Source organism: Gobius niger (genome assembly GCF_951799975.1).
Source record: "Gobius niger genome assembly, chromosome: 11".
Classification (NCBI taxonomy): domain Eukaryota; kingdom Metazoa; phylum Chordata; class Actinopteri; order Gobiiformes; family Gobiidae; genus Gobius; species Gobius niger.
Genome location: NC_136862.1, coordinates 23,199,919 through 23,227,341, shown reverse-complemented (window position 1 = coordinate 23,227,341; position 27,423 = coordinate 23,199,919). Strand labels below are relative to the sequence as shown.

At 39.6% G+C, this 27,423-nt stretch overlaps 2 protein-coding genes across 2 annotated transcripts in view; both read right to left on the bottom strand.

The window, feature by feature from the left end:
• The window catches only part of nsg2 (neuronal vesicle trafficking associated 2), a 66,744-nt gene extending 44,454 nt beyond the window's left edge, over positions 1 to 22,290 (bottom strand). The window contains exons 1-2 of the mRNA XM_079566006.1: positions 22,096 to 22,290; positions 21,484 to 21,667 (exon numbers count right to left, since the gene is read on the bottom strand). Of these exons, the coding sequence (XP_079422132.1) occupies positions 21,484 to 21,615 (132 nt within the window). The 5' untranslated portion in view covers positions 21,616 to 21,667; positions 22,096 to 22,290. The remainder of the gene's footprint in view (positions 1 to 21,483; positions 21,668 to 22,095) is intronic.
• LOC306970692 (C-reactive protein-like) lies at positions 8,544 to 13,784 on the bottom strand. The gene is made up of 8 exons (XM_079566720.1): positions 13,772 to 13,784; positions 13,629 to 13,689; positions 13,184 to 13,289; positions 12,818 to 13,109; positions 12,468 to 12,686; positions 10,812 to 10,930; positions 9,599 to 9,893; positions 8,544 to 8,859 (listed from the first exon to the last, which is right to left on the bottom strand). The coding sequence occupies exons 2-8, from the start codon at positions 13,687 to 13,689 to the stop codon at positions 8,626 to 8,628; spliced, it is 1,326 nt and encodes a 441-aa protein (XP_079422846.1). The 5' UTR covers positions 13,772 to 13,784; the 3' UTR covers positions 8,544 to 8,625.
• Positions 22,291 to 27,423: the final 5,133 nt, after the last annotated feature.

Genomic DNA, 27,423 nt, shown 5'->3' with positions numbered 1-27,423 from the left:
AGGATTGTGCTATATGATGATACGACACCAAACTGAACAATAAATCATGGTTTGCCAATTTATAGAGATCGTTATTGAGATGTTTTCTGTTTAATGCAGCTCAATGCTCAAACAGAGACACGTTTGGATTCTCCCATCCACTCCTCACAATATTCAGCCTCTGACATGCTCCAGTTGGTGTGAATCGATTCACATTCTTAACTTTGGGACCATCAATGCACATCACAGTCACATATTTTGGCAATGTCCTACATTAAGATTGTTTTGGGAAGAGGTTTTTGATGCGCTTTGAGTTATCTTCAAACAAGACATTCCACTGAACCCCATAGCAGCATACCGATATCGTATTTTTCCCCGGGATTGGCTCCGATATCTGATACCAGTATCGGATCAGTGCATCCCTAATTGGGGGGTCATTCATCTCCCCCTGGTGTCTCTGGACAGAAAACCATGCTTGCAACTTTCCCTTTTAGGACTTGGAGGCGCAATACACACTAATGGAATCACTAAGAAGACGCTAACAGGCAAAGCTAACTGAGGGCTAGCACCACTTTAGCAGTATTTACAGCCAAATTTGAGAGACAAAAATGATCTGCATTGTATCATTGGATGTACAATATCCCTCTCTATTTTTGTCTTTTCTGTCAGCGCAGTATTTACTCTAACGGACAATTAATGAGTAAAGAAAAGGTGCAACATGCTACGACACCTGCGGTGGTGCTTATGGACTCTAGGGGCATGAGTTACTTAGTTCTGCTAAAAACACTGGAAGCCCGTATTGCCTTTGCTTATACAATTACAAGTGATTTGGGTTCTGTTTTGCATTATTTACTTATTTTATATACTTTTTTTCATCACGCGGATAATGAATGTGTTTTCTTTATGCCAATTTATGCTATTGGACTGTGTTTCTTGTTTTTTGTGCTTGTTACTTTTATATATATATAAAAATCAACTTTAAATATTAATGTATCTTGTTATGTTTCTTTGCTTAAAGAACTATATAAAAATGAAGTTCTAAAAAAGAAAATTATTGTTATTATTATTATTAACTTTCCCGATGATGCCGTCAAATAAAAATGTAGATTTAGATCTAGAACTTTCCAAATGCATCCCTGCATGCAAGATGAGTTTACTGAGAGATTTACTGTCACAGAAATACGGTAATAAAACAACAATACGCTCTTCTCTAGGTCTTAACTAGTTTGAAACTCAAGAACAGGACAAAGCCATGACTAAAGCTACAAACTTACTCAACAATTGGAGGAAGACGAGACCTGCAGGACCCACATACTGTACTGCAGACCACTAAAAAAAACCTAGCACTAAATTGAGGGACATTATGTTTCGATCTGAATCTTAAAAAGGTACAGAATTCAGGGAAAAAGTAATTTCGCCCTTGTCCCATTTTAATTCTAAGTGTACCACTGCGCCAATTATGAGGTGGCCATCAATCATCGCAGTGGCCCCGGCAGCACGTATAGACAGAATACAGTAGCTCCCAATCGGCCAAGAATAACTATCCTTCATCATTATAGGGATAGTCGGGAGTAGTCAGGTATGAAAGCGATCTCTCTGTAGGAATTTCACTCAATAATTGTCAGCACAGGTTTCCAGGTTTGAGGGAGCAGACAGCAGCAGTGACAGCAGCCTTGTGATGTACGGCTGCTAATGGAGCCAGTGGGAAGGCATTCGAGTGCGGAAGAGTGGGAAAAAATTACATTAAGAATCCAATAATCCAATACACTTTCAATATGACTCTCAGATGCGTTAGAAAAGTCTTACAGTTTATGAACAATAGCTTTCACTGGAGTTTGATGCCCTATATTCAAACAGAGGTGGGTAGAGTAGCCAAATGATTTACTTAGATAAGGAATGTACCCCTCCTGGAACAACCACCTTAACGTGGTGGAGGGGTTTGAGAACCTGAATGATCCTGGGAGCTCTGTTGTCAGGAGCTTCGTGCCCCTGGTTAGGGTCTCCCATGGCAACCAGGTCCGAGGTGACGGGTCAGACAAAGAGCGGTTCAGAAGCCCCTAATGAGAGAGCAACAGGCCTGGATAGAATCGTGAGGCCGTCCTTCCATGGGCCCACCACCTGCAGGAGGAGCCATAAGGGGCTGGTGCAATGTGATTTGGGCAGCTCCAACAGCTGCACCCACGACCCGGCAACGGACAAGTGGAAGAAAATGGATAGATGGATGGAAGGGGAATGTAATTGTATGATTTACTGTTTCAAGCTTGGCATACACTGCACAGGACTATTTTCAGATGAATAATCAACCCTCACTGTGAATATTAAAATCTCACTGTACCATTCAGTCTCATACAAAGTGAATCTGGGGTGAGTGTGGATCCAGAGACTCCTGCACACGACAACACAACATACAGAATGACAAACAGACACAAGGTTACGCTAAAATGTGTCACGATGTAAAAATCGCAGTGACTGGAAATTGCAGTGAGCGCCTAGCTGTAATCCTAAAATCCTTTCAACTGACTACCGCAGCAGCTTTTAACATAATTTTGTTATTACATTCTGCAGATTGGCTGCACACACACAATGTAGACAATATAGGCCTATTATATAGCTTTCAAATTGCACTTCTGTTGCCACGGTGTTTACTTCCACGCTCCTTGGCAACAGCAACAGCTATTTTCATCCTTTTCAATTGAATATAATATTACTTGATTGTATTGAAAACCCGAGGAAGCCTCTCTTTGCTGAAATTTCCATACTGAGGAGCAGACAGTGAGTGGGTGTTTTGTAAAGGCTGCAGTTTTTAGTGCTGGACTCTCCCTTTCCCACGCATCTGTCGTGGGAAACATAGACAGATTTTCTCCGTAACACGCAATCTCGCCAAAAGCCCAGTTATGAAGTCTGTCTACCACATATACAGAGAAGTGCAGCTCAAAAATACCCAATAACATGAAATAATACTATAGCCGCATAGAAAACACCTTTTTAATTGTCTCTTATATGTTAGAAGTCGTAGCCTTTCAACCTTCCCCGGTCTGCCTTATCTCCTGACGCTCTGCCCCTTCAGTCGTGCCCTCTCCCAGATCCCGTAATAGTCGAATGAAGACGATATGTCACTTCTATGCACCGTCGGGTTCAAAGTTTCGCCCAAAGCAATTTCAGCTCGCTCGGCGCAATTCCCAATAAAAGATTATATCCGAGCACAGTCGGGCAGTTCATCTTTTCAGCTCAAACACAACGTCTCAACAAAGCAAGGAGGGTATAAATCACAAGTAACAAAAGCCAAAGAGGAGAGAACTTTGTGTTGCCGATAAATGCCGCCTATGTAGAGAAAAGACAGGAGCGAGATTTGCCTGGGGCTCATTTCATAGGCAGAAGTGGGAATGAAAAACAAGCTTTCATTTTCGGGTAACGGCATGCTAGCAATAGTGAACACACACACACACACACACACACGCACACGCACACACACACAATCTTGTACTTCTATCTTAAGGGGCACTCATAGACATAATGTATAACCCAGACCCTAACCCTAAGGTCAGGGCCCCAACCCAAACCTTAATCCTAACCCTAATCTAAACCCAATTCTAACCCTAACTCTAAAACCACATCTTGACCCTCAAACAGTTCTTCAAATAAGTGAGGACCACCCAAATTGTCCTCACACTGTTGGTTAAAAACTCAAACTGGTCCTCACAATGTCGCAAGTACAAGAACACACACACACACAGATGGATTGCGGGCTTTAGAAATGTGGAGGACAGTTTTGTGTCCTCTGTAATGCAACGCAAGTCAGGAAATACAGATTGGAGCGCTTCAGTACATTTTGATGGCACAACATGACTAAAACCTCCCCAAACTTTAAAGGAGATACGGCGCTTAAAAGTATTTCTTTGTATTCTTTGTATTTCTTTTGGCACCACTTCCCACCGTACAAACTGATTCATGCATGTCTAGTCTTTTTCATTTGAAGATAGCGCCACGAGGATACCAGGGGAGCAGATGTTTTATTAGGTAATGCTCGTCTCCATCGGCAGCCGATCAATTATTGTGACCTTTCAAAAAATCCAATAAGATGCAAAGACACTTCTGCGTCAGTGCCAGGGAGATGTCGCGCATTAGGCTTTCCCCGAATGGAGCTGCTGTCTGTGGTTATATCAATACCGTGTAAGAGATGTATCCAATTAAGTGATAGAAAACACGTCAAGCATTTATGGAGGCAACAATGTCATCCGTTGAATTGTGGCCTGTATTGTTTGATCAAATGACACGCAATTCCATTTGGTGTTCATTAAAAAGCCACCCCATTCTCCCCATTTTCCATTATTCACCGGTTCTCTAGTGGTTGCTAATGAAAGGTAGCGCATGTATTTTTAAATGTATATAAACATTTCATGCATTTATTTTCATGTGTCCTCAGATGTGTGATGTTATATTTGCGTAAAAGTTGTTTAGTTTCTGTTTTTAATCCTATCCTCTGGCAATAGTCCAGTCAGATAACCAACAAAGAACACGTACTTGGCGAGAACCTACGGCTATCACCAGTGGGCAATACACATATGAGCAGTATATATTTATTTTACTTTTGTAGCGCCGTTTACCTCTTTAGTACCTTTAACTCCCTAAAAGCAGAAGCGTGAAGCCGTCAAGAGCTGACATTTGTGGCATGTTCGAGTATTTTTCCTTCTGAATTGAAAACGGAAGGAAAAGACAGTCCCGATGTCGAGTGTTGGGGGACGTCAAGCTTAATCAACAGCGACACCTAATCTAAATGATGCTAATGAAATTGGTCATGGACTTTGAAATCTGTTCTGGATGTTCACAGATTCAACGCAGTGGCAAAGCGCAGTGAAAGCAAACGTCAATATTGAACTATTTCCAACTTACTCTTCTGACAGACCAAATTGTTTTATTGATGAAAAAGTCTTGTGTCTTTGTGTGTGCAAGTGCCCGCCTCTCCACACACTTGATTTGGAATTGGAGGAATTGCTTGCTTTCCACCGCATAAAAAAAAGAGCATTGTTGGAGTCTCGCTGACAAGAATAGGAGCCTCTTTATTATCACTGGTATGTTTGTTGATGTTCTGTGTTGACAACAATAACCTGAAATTCTCCACAAAGAGGCTTCAAATTCAGCCAATGATTTAGACACTTCTGTACTTACCATTTCAACATTCAGCTCTCAGTGGTTTAATCTGTGCTGTTAAACCTACCTCTAAATGTTTTGACCCTCGCTCCAGACTCATGCGTTTGTGTGTAAACATGAAAAAAATCTTGTTCCTTTGGCATTAAGGACAAAGATTATCGTAACACTCGCGTAATAGCTGCCGGAACGGAGCTCACAGGCGGCCAGGGAATCCCATCTTTGTTTATAAGAACAAGAGCAGCTGGGAAGTTTAAAGACAGTGAAATAGAGGGCAGCAGAGCGAGCTTTTAAAGACGATAAAGTCGGCCCTGTTTTGATCGGTGAGAACAAAGCTGCACGAGAACAAAGGAAAGATCTCCCTGTAAACAAATATGTGTGGCAGAGTATTACTGCCATCTGTTATCCAAGAGCAAAAAGATATACAAGTCTCCAGCGATGAAAAATGAGGAAGTTAAATATATATGATACTGGAATGGTTCATGAACAAACTGCATCCAGTACAGGTAAACGTTGCATAGACGACTGAAACCCATGATTAATAAGTCATGGAGGAAGAATGATTACTTCTGTTTGGTTTAATACCCAGCCCCAAAGACAATATACCTGTGTTAACTATGATCCAAAATGCACACATGGGAATCGTGTTAATTGTAGGATTTTTTTCTTATAATGACTAGAATCCCAGGCCCACTATAATGACCATCAATGTAAGATTTGTTGTTTGTATTGTATCGATAACATGCACTGATGAATATCAATATGAAAACAGCATTTCATTTCCCTTCCTCCCTGTCCAATCATCTGTCAGTGTTTCTAATCAGAGCATTGTTGATAGAACTGTGTCCAGATGGATTCAGATCTAGCGCCTCTAATATGTCCGTCCCTGTGCAACACCACAACGCCATTACAGAGAGACTGCCCGTAATGTGTGCAATGCAGTCTGAACCAGGACTAAATCTTATCTAAATCAAATGAAAAGCAGGAGTTAAACAACCAGGAACCTGGATTTAACACCATTAGGTATGAACAGCCTGGTATGAGAAAAGTTTAAAATGTTTCACCCAGGTTATACCTAAACCAGACCAATTAACTACAAAACATCTGTATTTTGGGCCAAACTATTATAAATACAGTGAATATGGATTTTATATGTGTGAGGTAATTAGACGCCGGCCGATTAATTAGAGGCTGGCCGATAAATCGGGCCGATATTTGGGGATTTTACACTATCGGCTATTGGCCGTTCTTGCGCCGTAAAAAGCCGATTTCCGGGACCAAAAATGATCGAGACTTGATAGACTAACCGAGCAAAGTCAGGGCTTTAAAACGAGTCCTCCCACAACTCCCTAGGCCTCAGGGGAGGTCAGAAACATCGCAATGAAAATTGATTAGCTTCAAGCTTGTTAAACACAAGTTTTACTAAACCTCCGTCAATTTGAACATGCTGCATGTCATTTTGAAGTGCAGAATCTGGAGAATTCAATCGCTGAGTTAGTTTTAACCTCCAATATTGTATTTTGGATCACCGTGCAAAATGCAACGGCTAGTAACAATACGCTAATGCTAACGACAACTAATCAAAGCTGGGATAGAAACTATGATTGGATCAGCTAAAGTAATAAAATAAAATCGGCCAGTGCTGGAGCGGCCAAAATATCGGTCAAAAACATTGGTCAAAAATATCAGCGGAGCATATCGACATCGACCAATTAACATCCCAAAATATCGGTATCGGCCTTAGAAAAACCCATATCAGTTGGCCTCTAGAAGTAATATACTGTAAGGATGTTCAAGTCAGATTTATAACGTTAATTCAGAACTCAATCGTCCTGGTATGTAGCCTACTTTAGTCAAATATTCTAATATTTTGTTGCCCTGTACTATGATATCAGCCAATAACAGAAGATCGACATGTAGGGTCGAGATACTAGTCCAGTCACATGACCTCCACAAACCTCTCTATAAACAGGGAGAGAGAGGCACTGGTCTGGAGTCAGATTAAGTCGATAAATCTGATAAATCTGTCTGCTGCATAGATTACAGATTTTCATCACAAAGGTTTTATCGTGCTGCCATATTTCATGATCGAGAGTCCACACACACAGGTCCAGTGTCCTACAACCGCCTTCCGTGTCCTTAAAGTGACAGATAGGAATAATAATAGGAATGATAGGAATAGTAAAACTTCTTGGAGACATGGGTGGAGGACAAATCAGGCATAAGGCTCGAAAAATGTATTTAATTTGACTCTCTGACTTCATTTGCAAAAACATTATGTAGTTGCATCGCTAAACTACTACACCAAAACAAGTCATTCTTGTTTAGACATTCTTGCAAGATTTTTAAGGTAAACAAACTACTGTAGATCCGGTAACCTAAAGATCACTCCGCCGCTGCGTAGCTACAACCAGGAAGCTGATGCTGCTCGAATATACAGTAAGTTCTTTTAAATGCAAAATGGTTAGATTTCTAAAATTATTCAGTCAACACAGACGTTTATATGGGTAGTCTGGTGTTATAAGTGATTTGCCTCAGGTGCACTGTGCTTGGGTCAGGCTGTTTTTAATGCAGGCTACTAGTTTCCATAGACATGTGCTAGCCTAGCACTAGCCTAGCACCACTAAACTCTTCAAAAATATAAGGACTACGTGAATTAAAATATATATATATATAGCTCCAGAAATCAACAACACTCTGGATAACTTGGAAATGAGGCCCTATGTCAAACATCCTGAAATATCCCTTTAAAAAGAATAGAAATACATGAAGGTAGTTTTAAAAATGTGTCAACTGTATATATGTCTCAATTGGGTTTGTTTCATTTGATTTTGGTGAAACAAGGTTAAACAAGGTGCTCAGACTTTCTTGAAGTATAAACATCATATAAACAACCATAATTGCTTTAGCATCATTGAAGGTCTTTAGATCCCTACACCAACCTGTAACGCCTTTCAGTCCCAGCCCTAGCCTGATGTAGAGCTCTAATTTTCCTGAGCCCTGTGCTATGAGCTGTCAAGAAGACAAATCATCACACAAACTGCTTTGACAAATTCCCAACAAACTGACCTTTTACCAGAGCCGACACTGTCACACTGCACTGCACCCATCAACATTATAGCAGCAAAAGCATTCATGATAAAAAGAGTTGGTTTTAGCTTCTTTGGTCAAATTATGTTGCACCACCTAATTTCTAACCTGCTGCTTCCCTGTAAAAACACAGTTTACAGTACAAAAGACTTTGTTATTCTATTATATATTATATATATTTTACGAAAAGTGTGCCCGACACACATGTTTAGGTAGAAAAAAATAAATGATGATAACACATTAGAAATAGACACCAAACTTGAAGTAACAACATTTATTAACTGATTTTATTATAGTTTGTGTAACATACAAGATTTAACATGCAAGAAAGAAATAACCCTGGCTATTCATTAAACAAGAGTATATAATAGGAGCCATCAATAAGACTGTCATACCATTGTAAATTGGGGATCACTTTAACCACTTTGAATTGCAGTTTTCCATTTTCTTTTCGACCAACACTTTCCCATTAGTCTCAAAGTCCAGTGCTGCCCAGTTGAGCACGTTGCCCGGAGTAAAGCTGAGCTCTTCCATGTACTTCTGGATCTCACAGGGTGAGATCTCGTGGTCCCACATGTGGACATCAGTCATCATCCCCACAAAAGACTGTTTAGCATCAAAACCGCCACCGTAACTGTCCTGGTCCTGCAAACAAAAAAAGGGTTTACAATGTTTACACAGCAGAGTGCAAGAACAAGGCCGTGCATCAGAACAAGACCGTGCATAAGAACAAGACCGTGCATCAGAACAAGACCGTGCATAAGAACAAGACCGTGCATCAGAACAAGACCGTGCATAAGAACAAGACCGTGCAGAAGAACAAGACCGTGCATAAGAACAAGACCGTGCATCAGAACAAGACCGTGCATCAGAACAAGACCGTGCATCAGAACAAGACCGTGCATCAGAACAAGACCGTGCATCAGAACAAGACCGTGCATCAGAACAAGACCGTGCATCAGAACAAGACCGTGCATCAGAACAAGACCGTGCATCAGAACAAGACCGTGCATCAGAACAAGACCGTGCATAAGAACAAGACCGTGCATAAGAACAAGACCGTGCATCAGAACAAGACCGTGCATCAGAACAAGACCGTGCATCAGAACAAGACCGTGCATCAGAACAAGACCGTGCATCAGAACAAGACCGTGCATCAGAACAAGACCGTGCATAAGAACAAGACCATGCAAGACCGTGCATTAAGACACTGGGACATATTGCACTTTATTTTTAGTTGTGGTGCACTCATGAATGTGGACTTTAGCCACAGTGGTGCTATGACAAATGTGGGAATTTTGAAATGTACCACTCATGCATCATCTGCATTAGGTATAACATTATAGTCTAGTTTCTTGTATATAATGTGAGGCTGAAAGCATACCTGTCCCAACACGATGATAGGCTGTCCAGTAATGGCGGATCGAGGACTGACTTTTCTGGTCAGTGGCTGCCCATTAAACCACAGCTGAACCAGTCCCCCATTTGAGTCACATGTTACGCAAACGGAATGCCACTTATTTGGAGCGTAGTCAAGTCCTCCATAGCTAACTTTAAGATCATGAACATGGGGCGATACAACCTTAATAGCGGAGTCATAAAAAGTCAACAACTCATTGCTTTTAGACGGCGTAGCCAGAGAGAAGAGGGCGTGGTCTCGTGTGAGGTCAGTGAAAGATCTGTAAATGGAAGAAAATGGAACTTAAGTTAAGGCACAAATAGCAAAGTAAACCTTTGTTAATCTCAATAATCGTCAAATTGATTAATCAATATGTCATAAATATGTTATGACACATTGATTATATGCATATATATATATATATATATATATATATATATATATATATATATACTGCATATTTACTGTATATTATATTATATAGAAATATTTATTTATTTATGTTACTATTGATAACAATTCCTTCTCAATGACCCCAAATTTCCGCTTCCAATGATATTAACACATACATAACACATGACACAACTGTAAAATAAGCTTGTGTGAGGTTCAAAGTAGCGACTTTTGGTTTGGTAAATACTTTACCCTAGTTTTTCAAATATCTGAGTAGATATTGGTTACAGAGGGGCATGTGTAGAAAACTCGTGCCGCTAATCAATTATTGCCTTTAATCTGATTAATTGCATTTTTAGAATTTGATTAATTACAATTAATCACAGTTAATTTGAATGGATTCAAAACCATTTCATAAATCTATTTGAACTTCTCACAATGTGTAATTTGTAAAGAAACGTGCTCTGTCTTTCAGGGTGCTCGAGATGCAAGAGTGTGTGAGGTCAGTACATATGATACGATGAATCCATGATGAATTAATTCATTATCTTTTGGTTAATTATGAGTTAAAGCGATATCTTTGGCTGCCAAGTAGAAAACCTCAAGTCTATATATAAATAATTATTATGATTTAAGGTAAATAAAGAAATGCCACAAGGCGAAAAGGGCACAGTCAAATTCGTGCTTGTCCCTGAGCCAAATCCATCTCCCTCACCTCCTTGGCTCATACTGTGTTTTTGACTCCGTATCTTTCAACCAGAAGAGCCCGGGCATAGCATGACAAATAAAAATGAAAGTGATGTACCTGTGGCAGACTGTTAGAGCACTCAAGCTCGTGTCGTATCTAGTATTCAGCCTCACATGATCCGTGTTACTTTCTTGTGAGAAAGTGAAAACTTTCCCAGTCATATCTAAGAGACGACAGATTTTAATATATTTTGATCAGATTCATATTTGATTGTATTTGCTGTTTGAAATGTTGCCTTGAACAGCAGCTGCATTTGAGACCAGCATCAGAAGGCACATCCACATCTTCATCTGTTGTAATGATAAGATCACATCCAGTAAATTTGACACACTTTACATTTACATCAACGTTTAAAACAAGTTCAACACGCGTTACCTTTGCTTGCTTGAGTATAAACATGTAAGGAGAAATAAACAGTTTAAAGTACTATGTCAGCCATCCATCCCCTTCAGTACAAATGAATACAGTATGCACTTACCTTGTTACTGGTCTGTCCTCGTCTCTGAATTTTCTGTTTTTACAAATTCTCTTGCTCTTGGGAGGCTTATATACCCTCTCACTGTTGTGAAATCGAACATGTCTTCACTGGAAAAATATATCTTTGTTTGAGACTGTTGCTTGGTCAAAAATGCAATACACAAACATTGGAAGGAAACTGAACAGCGGTTAAGCCCAGGGGCTTTATTAAGTAACATGATCTAACTGCATTGGAGCTGCAAAAACAAAAAAAAGCCCTGAGTTATTATGAGCTGCCGTGAAGACAAATTGCTGAACGCAGCTTTGACAAATTCACAACAAAATGACTTTTTGCCAGGGCCTAAGTGTCACTCTTTTATCTATTGGTCAATCTATTATCTATATGTTTGGTCAAGTAAAACATTATTACTATTAAATGATTCAGCATGTGAGTGGAAGCAAACTATACATTGCTAAAAACGTTAAAAAAAAAAAAAAAAAGTTAATTTGATCAATGCTACATATGTTTAGATGTATAGACAGGGGAAAATAAAACAAATCTCATGTGTTTTTGAAATGCTTTATTATAAGCTGATTAACATGCAAGGTTTAAAAGGGAGAAAATAAATGTACCAACACTTCTCCAAGAGGAGTATATGGTAAAGGGTTCATACTACTGCTGTGGATAGAGCTGGTTGGATTTCTAATAGACTGCATTCACAAAAGGCCAATGGATTAAAATAAATGTAAGGAATAGCTCAACCTTGACAAATATTGTCTGTAATCACAGGGACTACGCAAATGAAAAAGTAAACTGGCCCAAAATGAAACACCTCTTCTTTCAGCATGACATAACTCATGACAACTATGATTAAAAAAATTGAACTTTGTGTGGGCTTTCAGTCGTCCAGATATTGTACATTGTATTAGAGGATGAAATATCATAGACTGGACTGGGTTGTTGTGTTTCCCTTTTAGCTTCTTCTCGCTCTGGTTTAGGTCACAGGCTCATTTCAATCATGCTAACTTCTTGTTTATAATTTCACAAGTTTAGACATCATAAGACAGGTTTGAAAACTGTCGCAAGATTAATAAAAAATCTCTAAGCACCCAGACCAAATAGAATAAACTTATGTAGCCTTATTCCCTTTACAATACTGGCCCCACATCATCATGGAATTAGTATAATGCGAATGCAGTCTATTTCAATCAGTTTTCTGTATATCCATTGTAAATTGTGGATCACTGTAAGCACACTGAATTGCAGCTCACTTGCTTACTTTCGACAAACACTTTCCCCTGAGCTTGAAAGTCCAGGGCTGCCCAGTTGACCACATTTCCCGGAGTGAAGCTGAGCTCTTCCGCGTACTTCTGGATCTCACACGGTGTGATCTCATAGTCCCACATGTGGACATCAGTCATCATCCCCACAAATGACTGCTTAGCATCGAAATGGCTGCCATATCTGTCTTGCTCCTGTAAACATAATAGGTACACATAATAAAGAGATGTGCTGGATGCTGACCTCTGTTCTGCAATACAAATACTTTAATTTACAGTCATTTTAATAGTGCACTGAGCTAGTGTTGACAGAAGGCGTACTATACCTGTCCCAAAATGATAATGGGCTTTCCATCAATGGTGGATCCAGCCAACTTTTTGGTCATTGGCAGCCCATTAAACCACAGCTGCACCAGTCCGGTCTTTGAATTCCAAGTCGTGCAAATGGAGTGCCATTTGTTGGGAACATAGTCAAGTCCCCCATAAACAATTCTAACATCGTGCAAATGGGGCGCTATAAGCTTTTTGCGAGAGTCATAGAAAATCAAGACCTCGTTGGATTTAGCGGGTGAGGCCAGAGAGAACAGGCTGTGGTCTCGTGTGAGGTCAGTGAATGATCTGTGAACAGAAGATACAAGTCTTTAAACACAATGTTTTGTCCATGAGAAGAGGCAAATGAATGAAAACTCCACCTGTGACAGACTGTGAAAGCGCTGAAGCTCTTCTCGCGCGCAGTATTCAGTCTCACAAAGGCCGTGTTAGTTTGTTGAGGGAAGGTGAACATTTTTCCCGTCAAATCTGAAATTGGACAGATATTGTTAAATTATTCATTTGTATTTGCAGGAGGGAACCAAAACATGTGTCAACTTAGACTCTGGAAAGTGTTGTCTTAACCAAGGTAAAGTCTGGTTGGAATAATGTCAGGCAGGGTGCATCATGTGCTAGAATTAGATAATGTCAAAATGTCTCAAATGAAAGACAGGAGTCAATAAAAGACTATGAATGTGGCGCTAATGAAAGGTTTAGCCTGGTCATTTTAGAACAAGTAGTTAGAATTAGATGTTTGCCTTGACATTTACCTTAACTCATTACAAGTGGATCTACTTTGGTTGTTAGTCTGTAAAAAAAAAAAAACACTTTTACCTTGAGCAGCAGCTGCAAATGAGACCAGCATCACCAGACATATCCACAGCTTCATCTGTTTGAATGAAAAGAGCAAATCCAGTAAATGTTTCACTTTGCAAATTTAAAAAAAGTTTTTCATGTTCAACAACTATTACCTTCACAGCTTGTGATTCTAAAAAAGTGGACATCAAAACAATGTTTAATACACTGTACGCAGTGTTGGGGAGTCACTAAATACATGTATTTAGAATACTAATTTCAAGTAATTGTATTCAGGTACAGTTACACTTTTATTTGTATTTAGAATTTAGATATAAAATAGAATAAATCAAAGGAATACATCCCCATACTCAATCACATTTTAGCTTAATTTTGCTTTTAATGATGACCTGTCGTTCCGCCGAAAATTAAATAAAGATATAAAACGTTCATACAAATACATGTGCGTCATGTGATCTGCTGCTCCTGTGCGTTTTTTTAAATCCTAATGATTGGTAAATGCAAGTATACCCCGTATTTATACATAAATATAATGCAAATCAATGTGAAAACAGTCTAAGTATTCAGAGTACAACACATTTTAAGGCAAGTATTCAGTAATCTGTCACTAAATATAATCACAAAGTATTCTCCAAAACACTGACTGTAAGCTCTTACCTTGTTGTTGCCGTGTGATTGTGTCTGAATTTTCTCCTGGTCGTGGTAGACTTAAATACCTTGTGTCAAATCAAACAAAGTATATGTTATGATTGATTAAGACTGTTGCTTAAGGGCAAGGCCATTTGTAAGGTAGGACTTACTTATACAACCTAAACTCACTCACACAGTAGTGCTGTAAAAACATTCTGCCAGAACTTTCTGTCACGATCAGCTCGAAAGGCCTATAATATATTTAACAATATTATGTGACATAGCAAACTCAAAAACATAACTGTGCTCTATCATGTTTAGTTTATATTACTCATATATCTCAGCACGTTGTCGTCCCCCATGTCCATACGTCTTCTCACAAGACTTGTTCTTTTATAGCTCACTCCCAATGGTTTCAGTCTGTAATTTGCTTGTATAGCGAGTAGCAGATTTTGTTGACCTTGAAACCATAGAATTTTCCTGAGGGAGTTTGACTTGTTCAGCATGCATCACTCTAAAAACATGCAACACTAAAAGCTTAGAAACGTTCATTGAGTCTGTTCCTACCATAACTTTCAAAGTTAGACAGTAGGATTAGAGATGTTAAAATCTTTACCTTTACCTGTTTCAGCCGCCATCTACAGGCCGTGTGTCAATAATTCGGTAAAGGATTAGACTTTTTGTAAACAAATACTTTCTTTTAAAAGAGATGAGCACAAGAACAAGCTTGCGCGAGAATCTGAATCCTGCTGAAACATGTTGTCGTAGAAGGTAAAATCAGCCTTAACATACTGTACATGTTTTTTAGAAACTGCATAATATAATCACTGAGTAAAACAACTGCAGCCTCTCATACCGCAATGAAGAGGAGTCACGAATTCTCAAAGCTCATTATTATCTTATCTTATTATTACACATTATAGACAGCTGTGGTTTGCTTTCTTTGCATGTGTGGATTATGTGGGTCGTTACCAACAAGTCGAATTTTGAAATTTTCATTATTAACAAAAAAATGACATGTCCGATCCTTACTGTATATCACCTGCTGAACCAGGATATTTGTTCAGCTATAACAAGGAATTTTGGCGACGCCCTACCAAGTAAAATAATTTTGAGTGCTGCAATAGGCCATTTGGAAAAATAAACAAAGATGGCTTCAGTTGCTTTGTGAAATACTGAATGAGCCGTACAATGCTTATTCAGCACGAGCCAACGTGTATTGACTCTAATTGGAGCTCCACCTTTGAGATCAGGTGGCACTTGGACAAGTTTCAAGTTTGAGTTACAGAGTTTGGGATGACATTGACCTGAGACTAGGACAGTCACGATGACAAATCTGAAGACCGATATATCGAGGCAGGAAAGTATCGCGATAAACGATATTATTGACTCTAACGATACTAGATACTGTCAACTCTCAGGCACAAACAATGACAGTAAACCTTAATTCTAAAAGTGCATCGTCATATCCTAAAATACCACACAAGATAAACATCGAGCCCAAAAATGATTTTTTTATCTGTTTTTTATTTAAGTCGATTTCGTATTTATCGTGACAGCTCTACTTGAGACATAGATACAAGTGTTTAACTAGCATGGGTAATGATGTTTAAGTCTAATTGTATTTGTTTGTTTTTGTTTATTCTAGATTGAGGTTTCAGGCGACACACAGTCACTAACTTAGCCAACTTTGTAGTTTGCAGTTGCGCCCTGTATCTGGACGACGTCTCTCCAACCCAAAAGCAACGTATTTAGAATAAGCATCCCCATCCGCGCACAGCGAACCGAGAGCTGAGGCAGCGCGAGCATCGGCGTCTCTGGAGAAATGTGGAAAATCTGCGATTGTCAACAAAAGCAGCGTGAATTCCGCTTTTGACGCCTCTGCCTTTGAAATGTCAACAAGCATCAGAGCCGCGACGCCCCAAACGCTCATGTCCCGCACTGTACCCTCACCGCAGACAAACTGGCACAGACAGACGCACTTGTAAAACACCTCCGAGAAACATATATCTGATCAATCGCAGACGGGAATAGAGCGAGGCATTATGTCAAAGCCGTTTTGTAAAAGGTGAATTCTATATCTACAGCAGGTGTGTGAGAGTTTGTCTGCAATGCTGTTGGTATAGTCTGACTATATTATTATGAGGTCACTGCTTTAGGTGGGTTCACTGGAGTTCTGGGCGGGTTATGACGGTTTAGTTACTGTTGCATTTTCCGAAAAAGATTATTTGGCCTGTTGTGGGTCATTAGATATTTTATAGATACAGTACAGCAGTTTCTCTTCAACTATGAATATGCTTCTTTGCTTCTAAGTTATGCATTCTAGGTGAAGCTGATCATTCCCTCAGGCCTAATTCAAATCTCACAATTCAAACTCCAATTAATATGTATACCTGCACAATTCAAATTCTAAAACACTTAATACGTTTGGATAGTTTCCTGAGAATAGGTGAAATGGCGACTTCTGGCGGGCAGCTCTGATAATGCAACATAAACCACTCCCTTTGACAACTCCAGGTGCGCAAAGAGAAGAGCTTATGTGTTTTATTACTAGTTCATTTGGAAGATTTAATAATGTAATACTGGTTATTAATTTGAACCTTTTGATTAAAATACCTTGGAGAAGTTATTGACTCTACTGTCATGTCAAGATAACTTTTAAAACAATTAAATCCAGTCTTCAGGTTCAACTTCAGGTATATTCGTTCATCAATGACTTTTAAGGCAGCTAAGATGTTTCTGCATGCTATGGTGATCTCACATAAAGAATATTGTCTCTTAGAAATGAAACCACTTTTAGACAAATAGAATCCTTATATAAAGAAGCTTTAAACAATTCAGCCAGAAAACCTGTTTCGCACCACTGTCGCATTCTTGAGACGTACAATCGTCTGAACTTTGAAAATTATAAAAACCTTAAATTTGCTTGTATGGTTTATAAAATACTCAATACGCATTTAGTGACGCATTATGGGAATGCAACGATGCCAGACCGACAAAACGGCATCACTTAGAGTAACTTTAACTTAAAGGTGCATTATGCAACATTTATGTGGTGGAAAAATGTGAAATTTGTGAGTATTTCACCTTGTATTAATTGTTAGGAAGGTTTTGACTGCTGACAGACCCTCTCACCAGAAAACCTACAAAACAATTGATCCTTGTAGAGACCACCGTGGTGGAAAGTGGGTCACTAAAAGGTCAATTACGCACCACAAATGTCAACTTTTCTTTTTACTGCATAAAAAGCCGCATAATGCACCTTTAAGAAAGTATACGTCTGTTAAGTGGTGACGTCACAGCTCTTCTTCCGGGGTCGCAGATGTGCGTGAAACTACAAAAAACTCTTTAATACCACAATCAATATTTCTGAACCTCAACCGAAAGTTACTGAACATGCTTATTTATCAGTAACGGTGCAGCAGCTACGCAAACCTAGGAAGTAGTGATTTTAGTAAATATTAGTTTTTCAGCAGTAGGTGCGGCATTTTTGGCTAATGAGTCTGAGAAATGAGTAGGTTCAGTCACTCCCCGTTGAGTTTCAGAAATATTAATTGTTGTATTAAAGAGTTTTTAATGTTTTTTTTCCGCGCATATTAGCCGGTATGCTAGGACCCGGAAGCAGAAGTCGTGACGTCACACTTAACAAACGTATTACAGTGGTCAGACACTACATTGACTGAACTGAAAGGAAAAAATGATGTAATACTTGGTATTTATTCAAACAATACAACTTGTGTAGCCGTGAATTCATGTTATGGATGTCCCGTTATATCGATTTGACCTGTCTTGTGTTCAAAAGCACCTTCAATCTCACTTAACATTACAAATACCCACATCTCGCTGCACTCAGGAGGATTGGGGCCGAGATCATAAACACAAATGATTGACAGCTCTTTAAATGCGTGCCATGAACTGATGGCCGCTGTCTCCCACCATTTGTCACTCAAACTCACCTTCACTATAACTTGTGCTGGATGTAGAGTACAGGGAAATCCCAGGTCTTTAAACGTGTCATTGTTGGCTGTAAAGTGTAGAGTGAATGACATCGGCGGTGTTAGCGGGTGACTGAAATGGGGATAGATTGTGCCTCGCTCAGCAGAATGCACAATGAGTTCAGCTCCGACACGTCTGCAGCAAGTTGCGGCAGAGATGGCTGCGCTGAGATTTATACAGAGCCTCGATGAAACGGCAGATAAAATCATACAAAGGTATCGTCTTGTGTAGAGAAATGTGCAGTCAGACAGATAAAAGGGTTTGGGCCTTGGTTATAAAATGTAGCATGCGAGTAGCCTGCAAAAGTCAAGACAAATAAATAGATAACCATGAATCAATGAAACCTATGTTACCGCAGGGGATAAGCTCGGTATAGCAGAAGGTTGACCAGGTGCTGACTCTTAAAAACCTTGATTAAACAACATACAATTCATCATCTTCATGACTTATTTAAACTATAAATCCAAGCAACAAACAAGTGTGGATTATAGAAGAGTTGGCTAGCTATAACGATGTTTACCATCTCAACTCAACTTTATTCATGGAGCACCTTTCAAGCACAAATACAACTCAAAGTGTCTTAAAAAACAAACTTTTCTCCACATATAAAAAAGGATGTAGATTCTCAGACATCCTGGTGATTAATTCAAACTTCTAACATTAAGAGACGTCAACGTTTAACTCCCCGTCAGCTTTGTTTTAATGTTGGAAGTGTTGGAAGTTTCACATACAAAAATATATTTATAAGTATTTCGAGTTTGATGTTGACTTAAAAATGCCCGTTGAGGTTTTAGGCGTTATGCCACAGTCGTGGAGCACAGAAAGCAAATGAGGCTTAACTGTGTTTAGATTGTACTCTGGGAACTGCCAGCACTGCCCGCTGTTCTCAGGGCCCTAGAGCTAGAGCAGGTTCATACTGTGTTGGGAGGTCACATGGGAAGGGAATCTTATTTGTATAGCGCTTTTCATATGACACATATGTCACACCCAAAGTGCTTCACACATGAAAGGGAGGGGGGTTCATTCACTCCATGCTGATGCTGGTAAGCTACATTTGTAGTCACAGTTTCGCCTGGAGTAGACTCACTGACGTGAGGCTGCTCACATCTGTGCGGTCCCGGGTGTTGGGTGAAGTGTCTTGCCCAAGGACACAACGACAGTCTGCACCTGCAGAAGCCGGGATTCAAACCCCCGACCTTCCCATCATGAGACGACCCGCTCTACCATCTGTGCCACTGTTGGCCACTGTCATGGACACTTAGAACCTTGACTTGTGGACTAAAGAGACCTAAACTAAAGGGAATAGATTTCACATGTCTGTGACATTGAGAGGGAGATTGGTGTCATGACAGATTTGAAAACTAATGAAAATGGCTGGCAGCTAATGGTCTAATCCACAACTGCAAAACACTACACTCTCTCCTTCAGATAGTCTGATTATATAACTATACACTCAGTGAGGTAGTACTAACTGTTCTTGCAGTATTTATGACAGACTTTACTATTTTAGAGTTGTAATTATACTTGCTTTAGTTAAAGTTAGTGAGTCTTGAAGCCACACATGTAACATTTTACTCAAGAAATAGAATAGAATACATGAATTTAACATATAACTAATATTTTTTTTAAATTGAAAAACACCTAAATCAACAACCAAACATGTCTTTATTATGAGCGTTTCGCCTCCTCAGATCCGACTGGGAGCGGGACGTCTCCAGCTCGTCTCTATGGAGATCCTCACTAAAGGCAATCAAATATGAGATTTAAATAGGTTAGGTCCTCATCTAGAGCCATTCTTTGATTACCCACTGCAAAAATAGCATTTTCTGTGTCAAGCTGGTCATTACGAGCATATCCAAAATATTACACAGTATGCCTTTAAATCCTGGTTTAGTCCAGAATAGACCTGTGTGGTCTTGGAAGTTATTTAGAACTAGTTTAGCCCGAGTAAAGTTGAGATTACTCCATCCTGTTTAGTCCTTTTGATTAGTCAGTTTAGATCAGAGCTGGTATGTTCTATTCAGACTCTCTGTAGTCCAGGTTTAGAAAGTACTTTTACAGCCAAAACATCCTCTTCTTTTACAGTACTTCATGATTCCATTCATTTAGCAGACGAGGCTTCAGTGCACCTTGAGTGAACGGACCAATCAGCTGCTCCGGTTGCCCCCTGCTATGGTAACTGGATTAACGAGCGCAGTGCAGTTACTATGGGATGTCGAGATGATGAATGATGTGTGTCTGGCTCCAAATTTGCCTCCTAATCTCAGCAGGAAAACAGAGGAGCAGAGAGCAGACAGGAGACGGATGGAGAGAGTCAAAGAGAAGAGAGGGAGAAAGATTGTGTGCCATAAATATGATACTGATAGAGAGAGGAATGCTAATACCAGCAGAAGCAACGCTAACAAAGCTATGAATCCCAAGATGGATAAGCGTACCATACTTCAAGCCACTCAAATGTTTCCTCAGCTTGAAAGACGAAAGACCCTATTCCAGACGACCACTTAAGTTCCGCTCCTTAGGCCAAGAATCCAACATGATCAGCATTTCTTAACGGTGTCTATTCTGCTTAAACACACAAGCACAAGCCTATTTGACCACTAGCTCTTTTCTTGTTTACACTAAAGTAGTTTCAGGCATTCAAATAGTCCTTGTTCTGGGTCGGGCCAAAACTCAGAGTCCCATTTGCATTGCCAACACACGGTACATTTATCAACAATATGAACATAACAGAGGCCAGGATTGTCGCCAAAAAACTGCAGCAGACTTTCTCAACTGATCTCCATATGGATTTGGTCATGCTCAGTATTTGGGTAGATAGAGGCACGACAGTGTCACATTTTGCAGCAGAAAAAAGGACTAGACAGAAAAAAGCCATTTCCAATTCTTCACTATCTCAATTTTCTTTGATAAAGGCTATTGAAACGATAGCCTCGATTGTGTGCCTTCTTAACTGTAAAGATCGAAAACGACACTAAAAAGAACTTAAAACGTGCTACTTGTAGAATAATAACCGGAAACAAAACCATTTTTCCATCTGATCTCCATGCAGACATCGTCCCGCAGGCGAATTTCCTTTAAACAGGATGCCAAGGGAAGCAATAAGATGAACTGAAGTCAATCCCCAAGCCTAACCTTCACCATCTCCTGTCCAAACCCCTAACCTCATTAACAACTCCCATGCAGCTTCCTCTACCGCCCTGTAAAAACACTCTTTTCTCTCTCTCTCTCTCTCTGCACTTACCTTGTCAGGAGCTGTGCCCTGCAGGCTGCCCACGTCCAGCGGAGTGATGAGCGGCACGTTCTGGAAGCCATCCTCCACACTCACGGCTTTGGCACTGCCCTTGTCCTGAAGATTACTCCCCAACTTCACCATTTTGTCACCGGCCTGATGCGCTCCGCTCCCCTTATTTCCCAGAAGACTGCACCTGCGGATATGAAGACCATATGATGATGAGGATGAGGATGATGATGATGCTCAACCTGGCAGTAGCCCACAGCAGTGAGGGGAAGCATAGAGGGTATGCAGTTGATGTCACAGCCTGGCAAACAGAAGCCAAATGAGTGTATACTTGAGTCATGAAATGTGATTCTACACATGCATAAACTCATGATCCTAGAGATGACAGTTAACGACTTTGTAAATATCTACTAAATAAAGCTTTTTCACTGTAATGGGGTAAATGTAAGGCATAAAAAAACACATCACATACAATATAACATCAACGCGTTTATGTTTAGTCAATTTACTCAATAAATCACGTAGCGGTTGCAAAAAACAAACAAAATCAAGTTTCGCTAACACGTGATCGTAATAAAAACATGCCTACTTCATTTAAGAAGTCCAGCTACTTACGGTGTTTACGGTCCTTCGCTGCGGACACGGGTGCCTCAGAGAGCGGACAGAAGAGGTGCAGCTGGCCGGAGGCTGGAGGAGGAGGAGGAGGATGTGGAGGATGCTGCGGGGGGGTAAACAACGCTTCTCCGCCGAGGACCGAGCGCTGTCTGTCGGCAGGTCTGCGGTCTGTAGTGGCAGCCCAACCCCCAAATCCACAGAGCCAGCCCCGCTACAGGCGCAGACACACGCGGGCAGGGCGGAGGGGGGGGGGCGCGAGGGGGGGCGGGAGGGAGGGAGCGGCCGCTCGGGGGCACGGTTTAAACTTTGCAGGGACAGAGGGGAAAAGTGAAGAAAATATGAAAATGAAAAATATGGCTGAATGATGACAGCGAGTATGAAAGAGTGTTGAATAGACTGAGTTTTCACATCGTTGACGTATAGGTTTTCAGCCTATTACATTTTTTAATGCAATTCAAGTTTTTTTGGTTTTTGTTAAACAGCAAAACAGCAAAGGCGCACAATGATTAAAAAAAAAAAATCTCAAAAAGGCGGTGCTCAATTAAAACCACATTATGTATTTCAGTGGCGCCATCTGCTGGATTGAGGGGCAACTCACAGCTATGGGCTATGACATGATATACTCAGGCAAAGGGATAAAATAAAATAAAAGCATATTGTGATTTATATGAATACATTTGCCTGGGGGTGAAATGCAATTCTAACTATCCCGACCAAACACACAGATTTTTTTTTTTTTGTCTGATATGTCAATCCATTTATTGTAGTACAGGGTGATTATGGAAACAACTGAAAACAAAATAATGAATGACTCACAGTTTATGGATGTTTGGTAAGTTTCTCAGAGCACGGTCAAAACTATGTGATCCAGCAGCTTTAATGCGCTCAAAGTAGCTCAAAGCAGGACTTTCTTTGGTCATTGTCACGTGAGTTTGCGTTGTAGCAGTTCTGCCTTCACCCACACGGTGGCGCATGTGAGCCGTGGTGCAGCTGACTGTTTCTGTCTCGTATTTGACAAATGGCACATGACTCGTGAGCCGTGCGCGTGCTCCTGCTGTGGTCAGTATTTATGGATCGGTTCAAGAGCTAGGTGTGTCCCGGAGACAGATTCAGGAGCCGGACCTTGTCCAGCTGTTTCATTCATTAAGAGTGTCAGCTGCCACTGACATGTTTTATAGTGACGGCATGTACCGCATAACATTCACTCATTGTTTTTATATCATAAATTAATGCTTTACAGGATCAAATAGGCTACTGAAACTAGTAGGCCTGGTCTGCATTGCGCTATACTGTTGGCCTACAGCAGTACACTCTGTTTTCTCATGAGAATTTTATCGATTTGGAATTACCAGATTTGACCTTTGACCCAGAAAATGCAGAGACATCACTTTGGCTTTGTGTCCATTGAGTGATGCCCCACAGGATTAGACCCACTGCACTGTAAACGATATTACACTTAGACCAGTTTGTAGCCTATAGTTGAGGGACTGAAGGGGGAAAAAATAGTTTTCATAACCTACATTTGTTTGCATTTTTATAAACTGAGTAGATGGACATTTGTGGTTCAACAGAATATGAATAGATAGAGGTTCAATGCAAGCCTATTGAGATTATAGATTATATAATCTATTATACATATATTACAGCCATACTGTTCTGCTGCTAATGTGCGATGTGGCAACAACAAAAACTGATTTTCAGTTTTGCAATACATGTTGACAAAATGTCAGATACTGTTATTTTTTCGTGATGGCAGATAAATAGGAAATGAGAACAGTAGTGATGCAGCAGAAAAGTTCATGGCCCAAACCAGGGATAAAAGGCTTTTATATATAGAAGTGGAATTAAATGTGTTTTTGTCGTAAAGAGAAAACAACACAGAAATATAAATGGAAATTAGTATTAGTATTTTAAGAGAGAGGGGGCCGTTCAGTCTTGCCTAGGGCACCAAATTGGCTAGAGCCGGCCCTGTAAAGCAGTCATTTGTGGAAAAGAAGACCACTGACTCAAACATACAGCATTTTATTGTTTGTTGTTATCACGACCCTGACAATAAAGCTCCACTTTGCTCGCTGAAACCTTCTCGCATCTGCTTATGAACTCATTCAGAAAGTGAGGACTGAGTTTGGACCACAACTAAAAGCTTACATATTATTTGCTCCCAGCTTGATTGTTTCTAGTGAAAAATGAAAATCTAGCACAGCGCCTTTAAACTGAGGAAATTAATGTGGGATATTTATTGGTCCGGTCCATTAGTACGGCATACATAGCGGCATGTTTCCCCAAAGATGCTTACTATATTTGCTATTTTTCACATTTTAAAGCGTTTTTGTCCTGACATCAAGTGTTTCTTCTTCAAAAATACTCCAAGAATGATTGCTCGTAACATAAAAGACATGCCCAAGATAAACTACAAAACCACAAAGTCCAACAATGACCAGACCCGGGGCGAATTTTCATCACAGTTAAGATTTATTTCATTCAACATTTCACATTACAAATATTTAAAAATTATGCATACTGTTATAAATAGTTGGCTGCAAACAATTAAATAACATTAGATTTTTCTTTTTCGTTTTTCACTAGCACTTCTACAGACCAACTGCTAGAAATATGGACATATCCGTAGTACATAACTTAATTAGAAAGGAAAATACAAAAATAGGAACTTATAAAGTGAAATGACAATAAAAATTAAGGTGATATCTTAAGTAAAAAATGCTATTAATAAATACAACAACCTTCCCATACACAGTTAAAAACTATTGAAATCTTGCCATTAAGTAACATCATTAACAGACAAATATTTAATATTTATTTTCCTTCAGAAAATGTGAACCATATATTGTGGAGCACAATATAGCAATTAGTAAAAACTAGACACTTTAACATATTAAAAGCTTCACCTCAAAAATATAACAAAAATCTGATCAAAATTATAAAAATCAATTATACATTCCAATTAAAAATATACCAATAAACAGCTAAGTACATTGTTGACCTAATAATTACAAAGCAATCAATCACAGTAGCTTGAAATAAAATAGGCAAATAAGCACAAAACCTTTTAATGTTTTAAAAATAACTTCAATTATTTATATTAGTACAAATAGTTTGATTTCTTTTCTTTTTTACAAACACCAGCATGAAAAGGATTACAATAACAGTAGAAAATGACTGTGAAAAACATATTAACATCTTTTTTAATTAAATGTCTGCAATTAAAAATGGCATTAAAGAATTACATTGCAAAGAGTCTTTATCTGGAAAAAGGTTCAAAAGAAGTATTGCACATAACAACTTGAAGTTAACTTGCAACATTTACCACATTCAAGTCTTTAAGCTCCCCCTTCCTCCAGATAGGTCTATTATAGAAAGATCAAGACAGCTCAAGTCTAGGTTATAGTAGAAAACAGTGTTCGATACGGATGCGCTGCCCAATTCTGTATATAGAAAGTTTGTCTCGTTTCTCTTCTTTAGAGGTCTGCGAATGGGGAAGCGAGGGGTTCTCAACACGTGGGGCGGGGTCAGGTTTGTGGGGGGGATGTGACATCGTGTGGGACTATAGGGTGTCCTTAACAACGTAATATTTGAGAGACATTTGGTGCACACCACAACAGTTAATTTTTATAGCTAATTCATGTACTTGTCATTTTCTCTTTTTTGTCATGCATGCTAAGGATTACATTAGGTGCTAGTTGGCAAGTTCAAGAATATATATATATAGATATAGATATTTATACTTTTTTTTTTAAATATTAAAATATCTAAACACCAAACATCCATTCGTGTGATACGAGATTCAGCGTTAAGCGTGAACCGGATTTTGCATTCTCCTTATAATAAGTTAATAACTCCATCTACGGAGAGGAAACCAAGACAGAAGTTACCATTTTCCAACTAGTAAAGCCGTGTTACAAGGCATTAACATCAATTTTAATTACAACAACATGTTTTTTTTTTTCCTTTCTCGCCATGCTGTTACTGACACATTTAAAAGCTAAGACCAAGAGAGTGGTGCACTTTGGTCTGTCCTCTGCGGATTTGAAGTCGCCTCAACACAAGTGCGCACTTATAGTTGTAAAGATTCCTCAGCACTGAAATGTATAAAAAGCATAATTGAAAATAATATATATTGAAATCACTCAACATCTCCATATATGCAGATCTCTCAGTAACAAAAGTACAAAAGCTACCTTTCACAATGTGAAAAATTGAGGTATTGCAAAAAGGAGTTTCCCCATTCGTGAAAAATGTGCCTAAAATGACTGTTGGAAAAAGAAAAACTATTTAGAAAAGTAGTGCATAATAAATGTTTATATGTGCATGACAAAATAATTTAGCTAGAAAACACACTGTACCAAAAATCAGCAGGCCATGTATAAAATAATCTTTTTTTTTTTTCTTCTCATTTTAAAACAGCAAATTCTTCACAAAGAGTTGAACTTCTAAAATGCTCACCCATCACACCCACAAAACTCATGTCCGGGTGCAAACTGGTGCAACGACACCGCGCCGAGGAAAAAAACGGGGGGTGGGGGGTTTCTCACTAGTGTAACTCAAGTTTCTGTAGACAGCTCCCTGACGTGTTTTAAATGCTCGGCGACTTGAGCGACTTCCGCCGTCCGCTGTGCCCCGCTGAGCGCGCTATTGTCGAGTTTGTACGCAAATAAGTCGCCTCCATTTTTGTTGAGCTACGGAGAAAGTACGGGGTCTGACTGCACTTAAGTTATAGAAATATAGTAAGTTCAAGGCCAATCTTTGGTTTTTACCAGAGTCCCAACAGGTGCATGACAGTTACTGGGTAGTTAGCGATAAAAAAATATATGTGAAGAATAATTTAAAGAACAAAAAAGGAAAAAAAAAACAAAAAAAAGAGAGAAAAAGAGAGAAAAAAAGCTACAGCGTGACCCACTACTGCGCCGCCATCTTTGGTTCCCTACAACCTTTTCTGCGGTCGGGTCAAAGACATGTAGTAGTAGTAGTAGTAGAGCGCACTGTACGAGACTATCTTCATTTATGCTTCAAAAACACTGTTGCTGAGTCGGTTCAAGGTGGCAGGAGGAAGGATGGAGGGGGTGTGTGTGTGTGTGTGGGGGTCATCGAAAGGGGCGCGCGCCCCCCCCCCCCCACGAGTCAATGTGTGCAGATGAAAGTCAGATAAGGTTCAATTGCTTTATGTTCGGTGACTCCAGGATGCAAAAGAAGAGCGCTTTTCCGTAAAGACTTGGGGGGTGGGGGCGGGTGGGGGAGAATTGCACAACTGCATTTATATTTTTTTCCTCAAACTAACTAACAAAGACAGGCTTTTTTTTTTGTTTGTCTGTA

Bases quoted from the DNA above. Each gene is read 5' to 3' on its own strand.
- LOC306970692 (XM_079566720.1), bottom strand. From the start codon at position 13,689: ATGAAGCTGTGGATATGTCTGGTGATGCTGGTCTCATTTGCAGCTGCT. The intron at 13,290-13,628 runs GTGTTTTTTTTT...GTCCAATTTCAG, and splicing joins AGCTGCTGCTCAAGGTAAAA to ATTTGACGGGAAAAATGTTC. The intron at 9,894-10,811 runs GTACATCACTTT...TTCCATTTACAG, and splicing joins GCTCTAACAGTCTGCCACAG to ATCTTTCACTGACCTCACAC.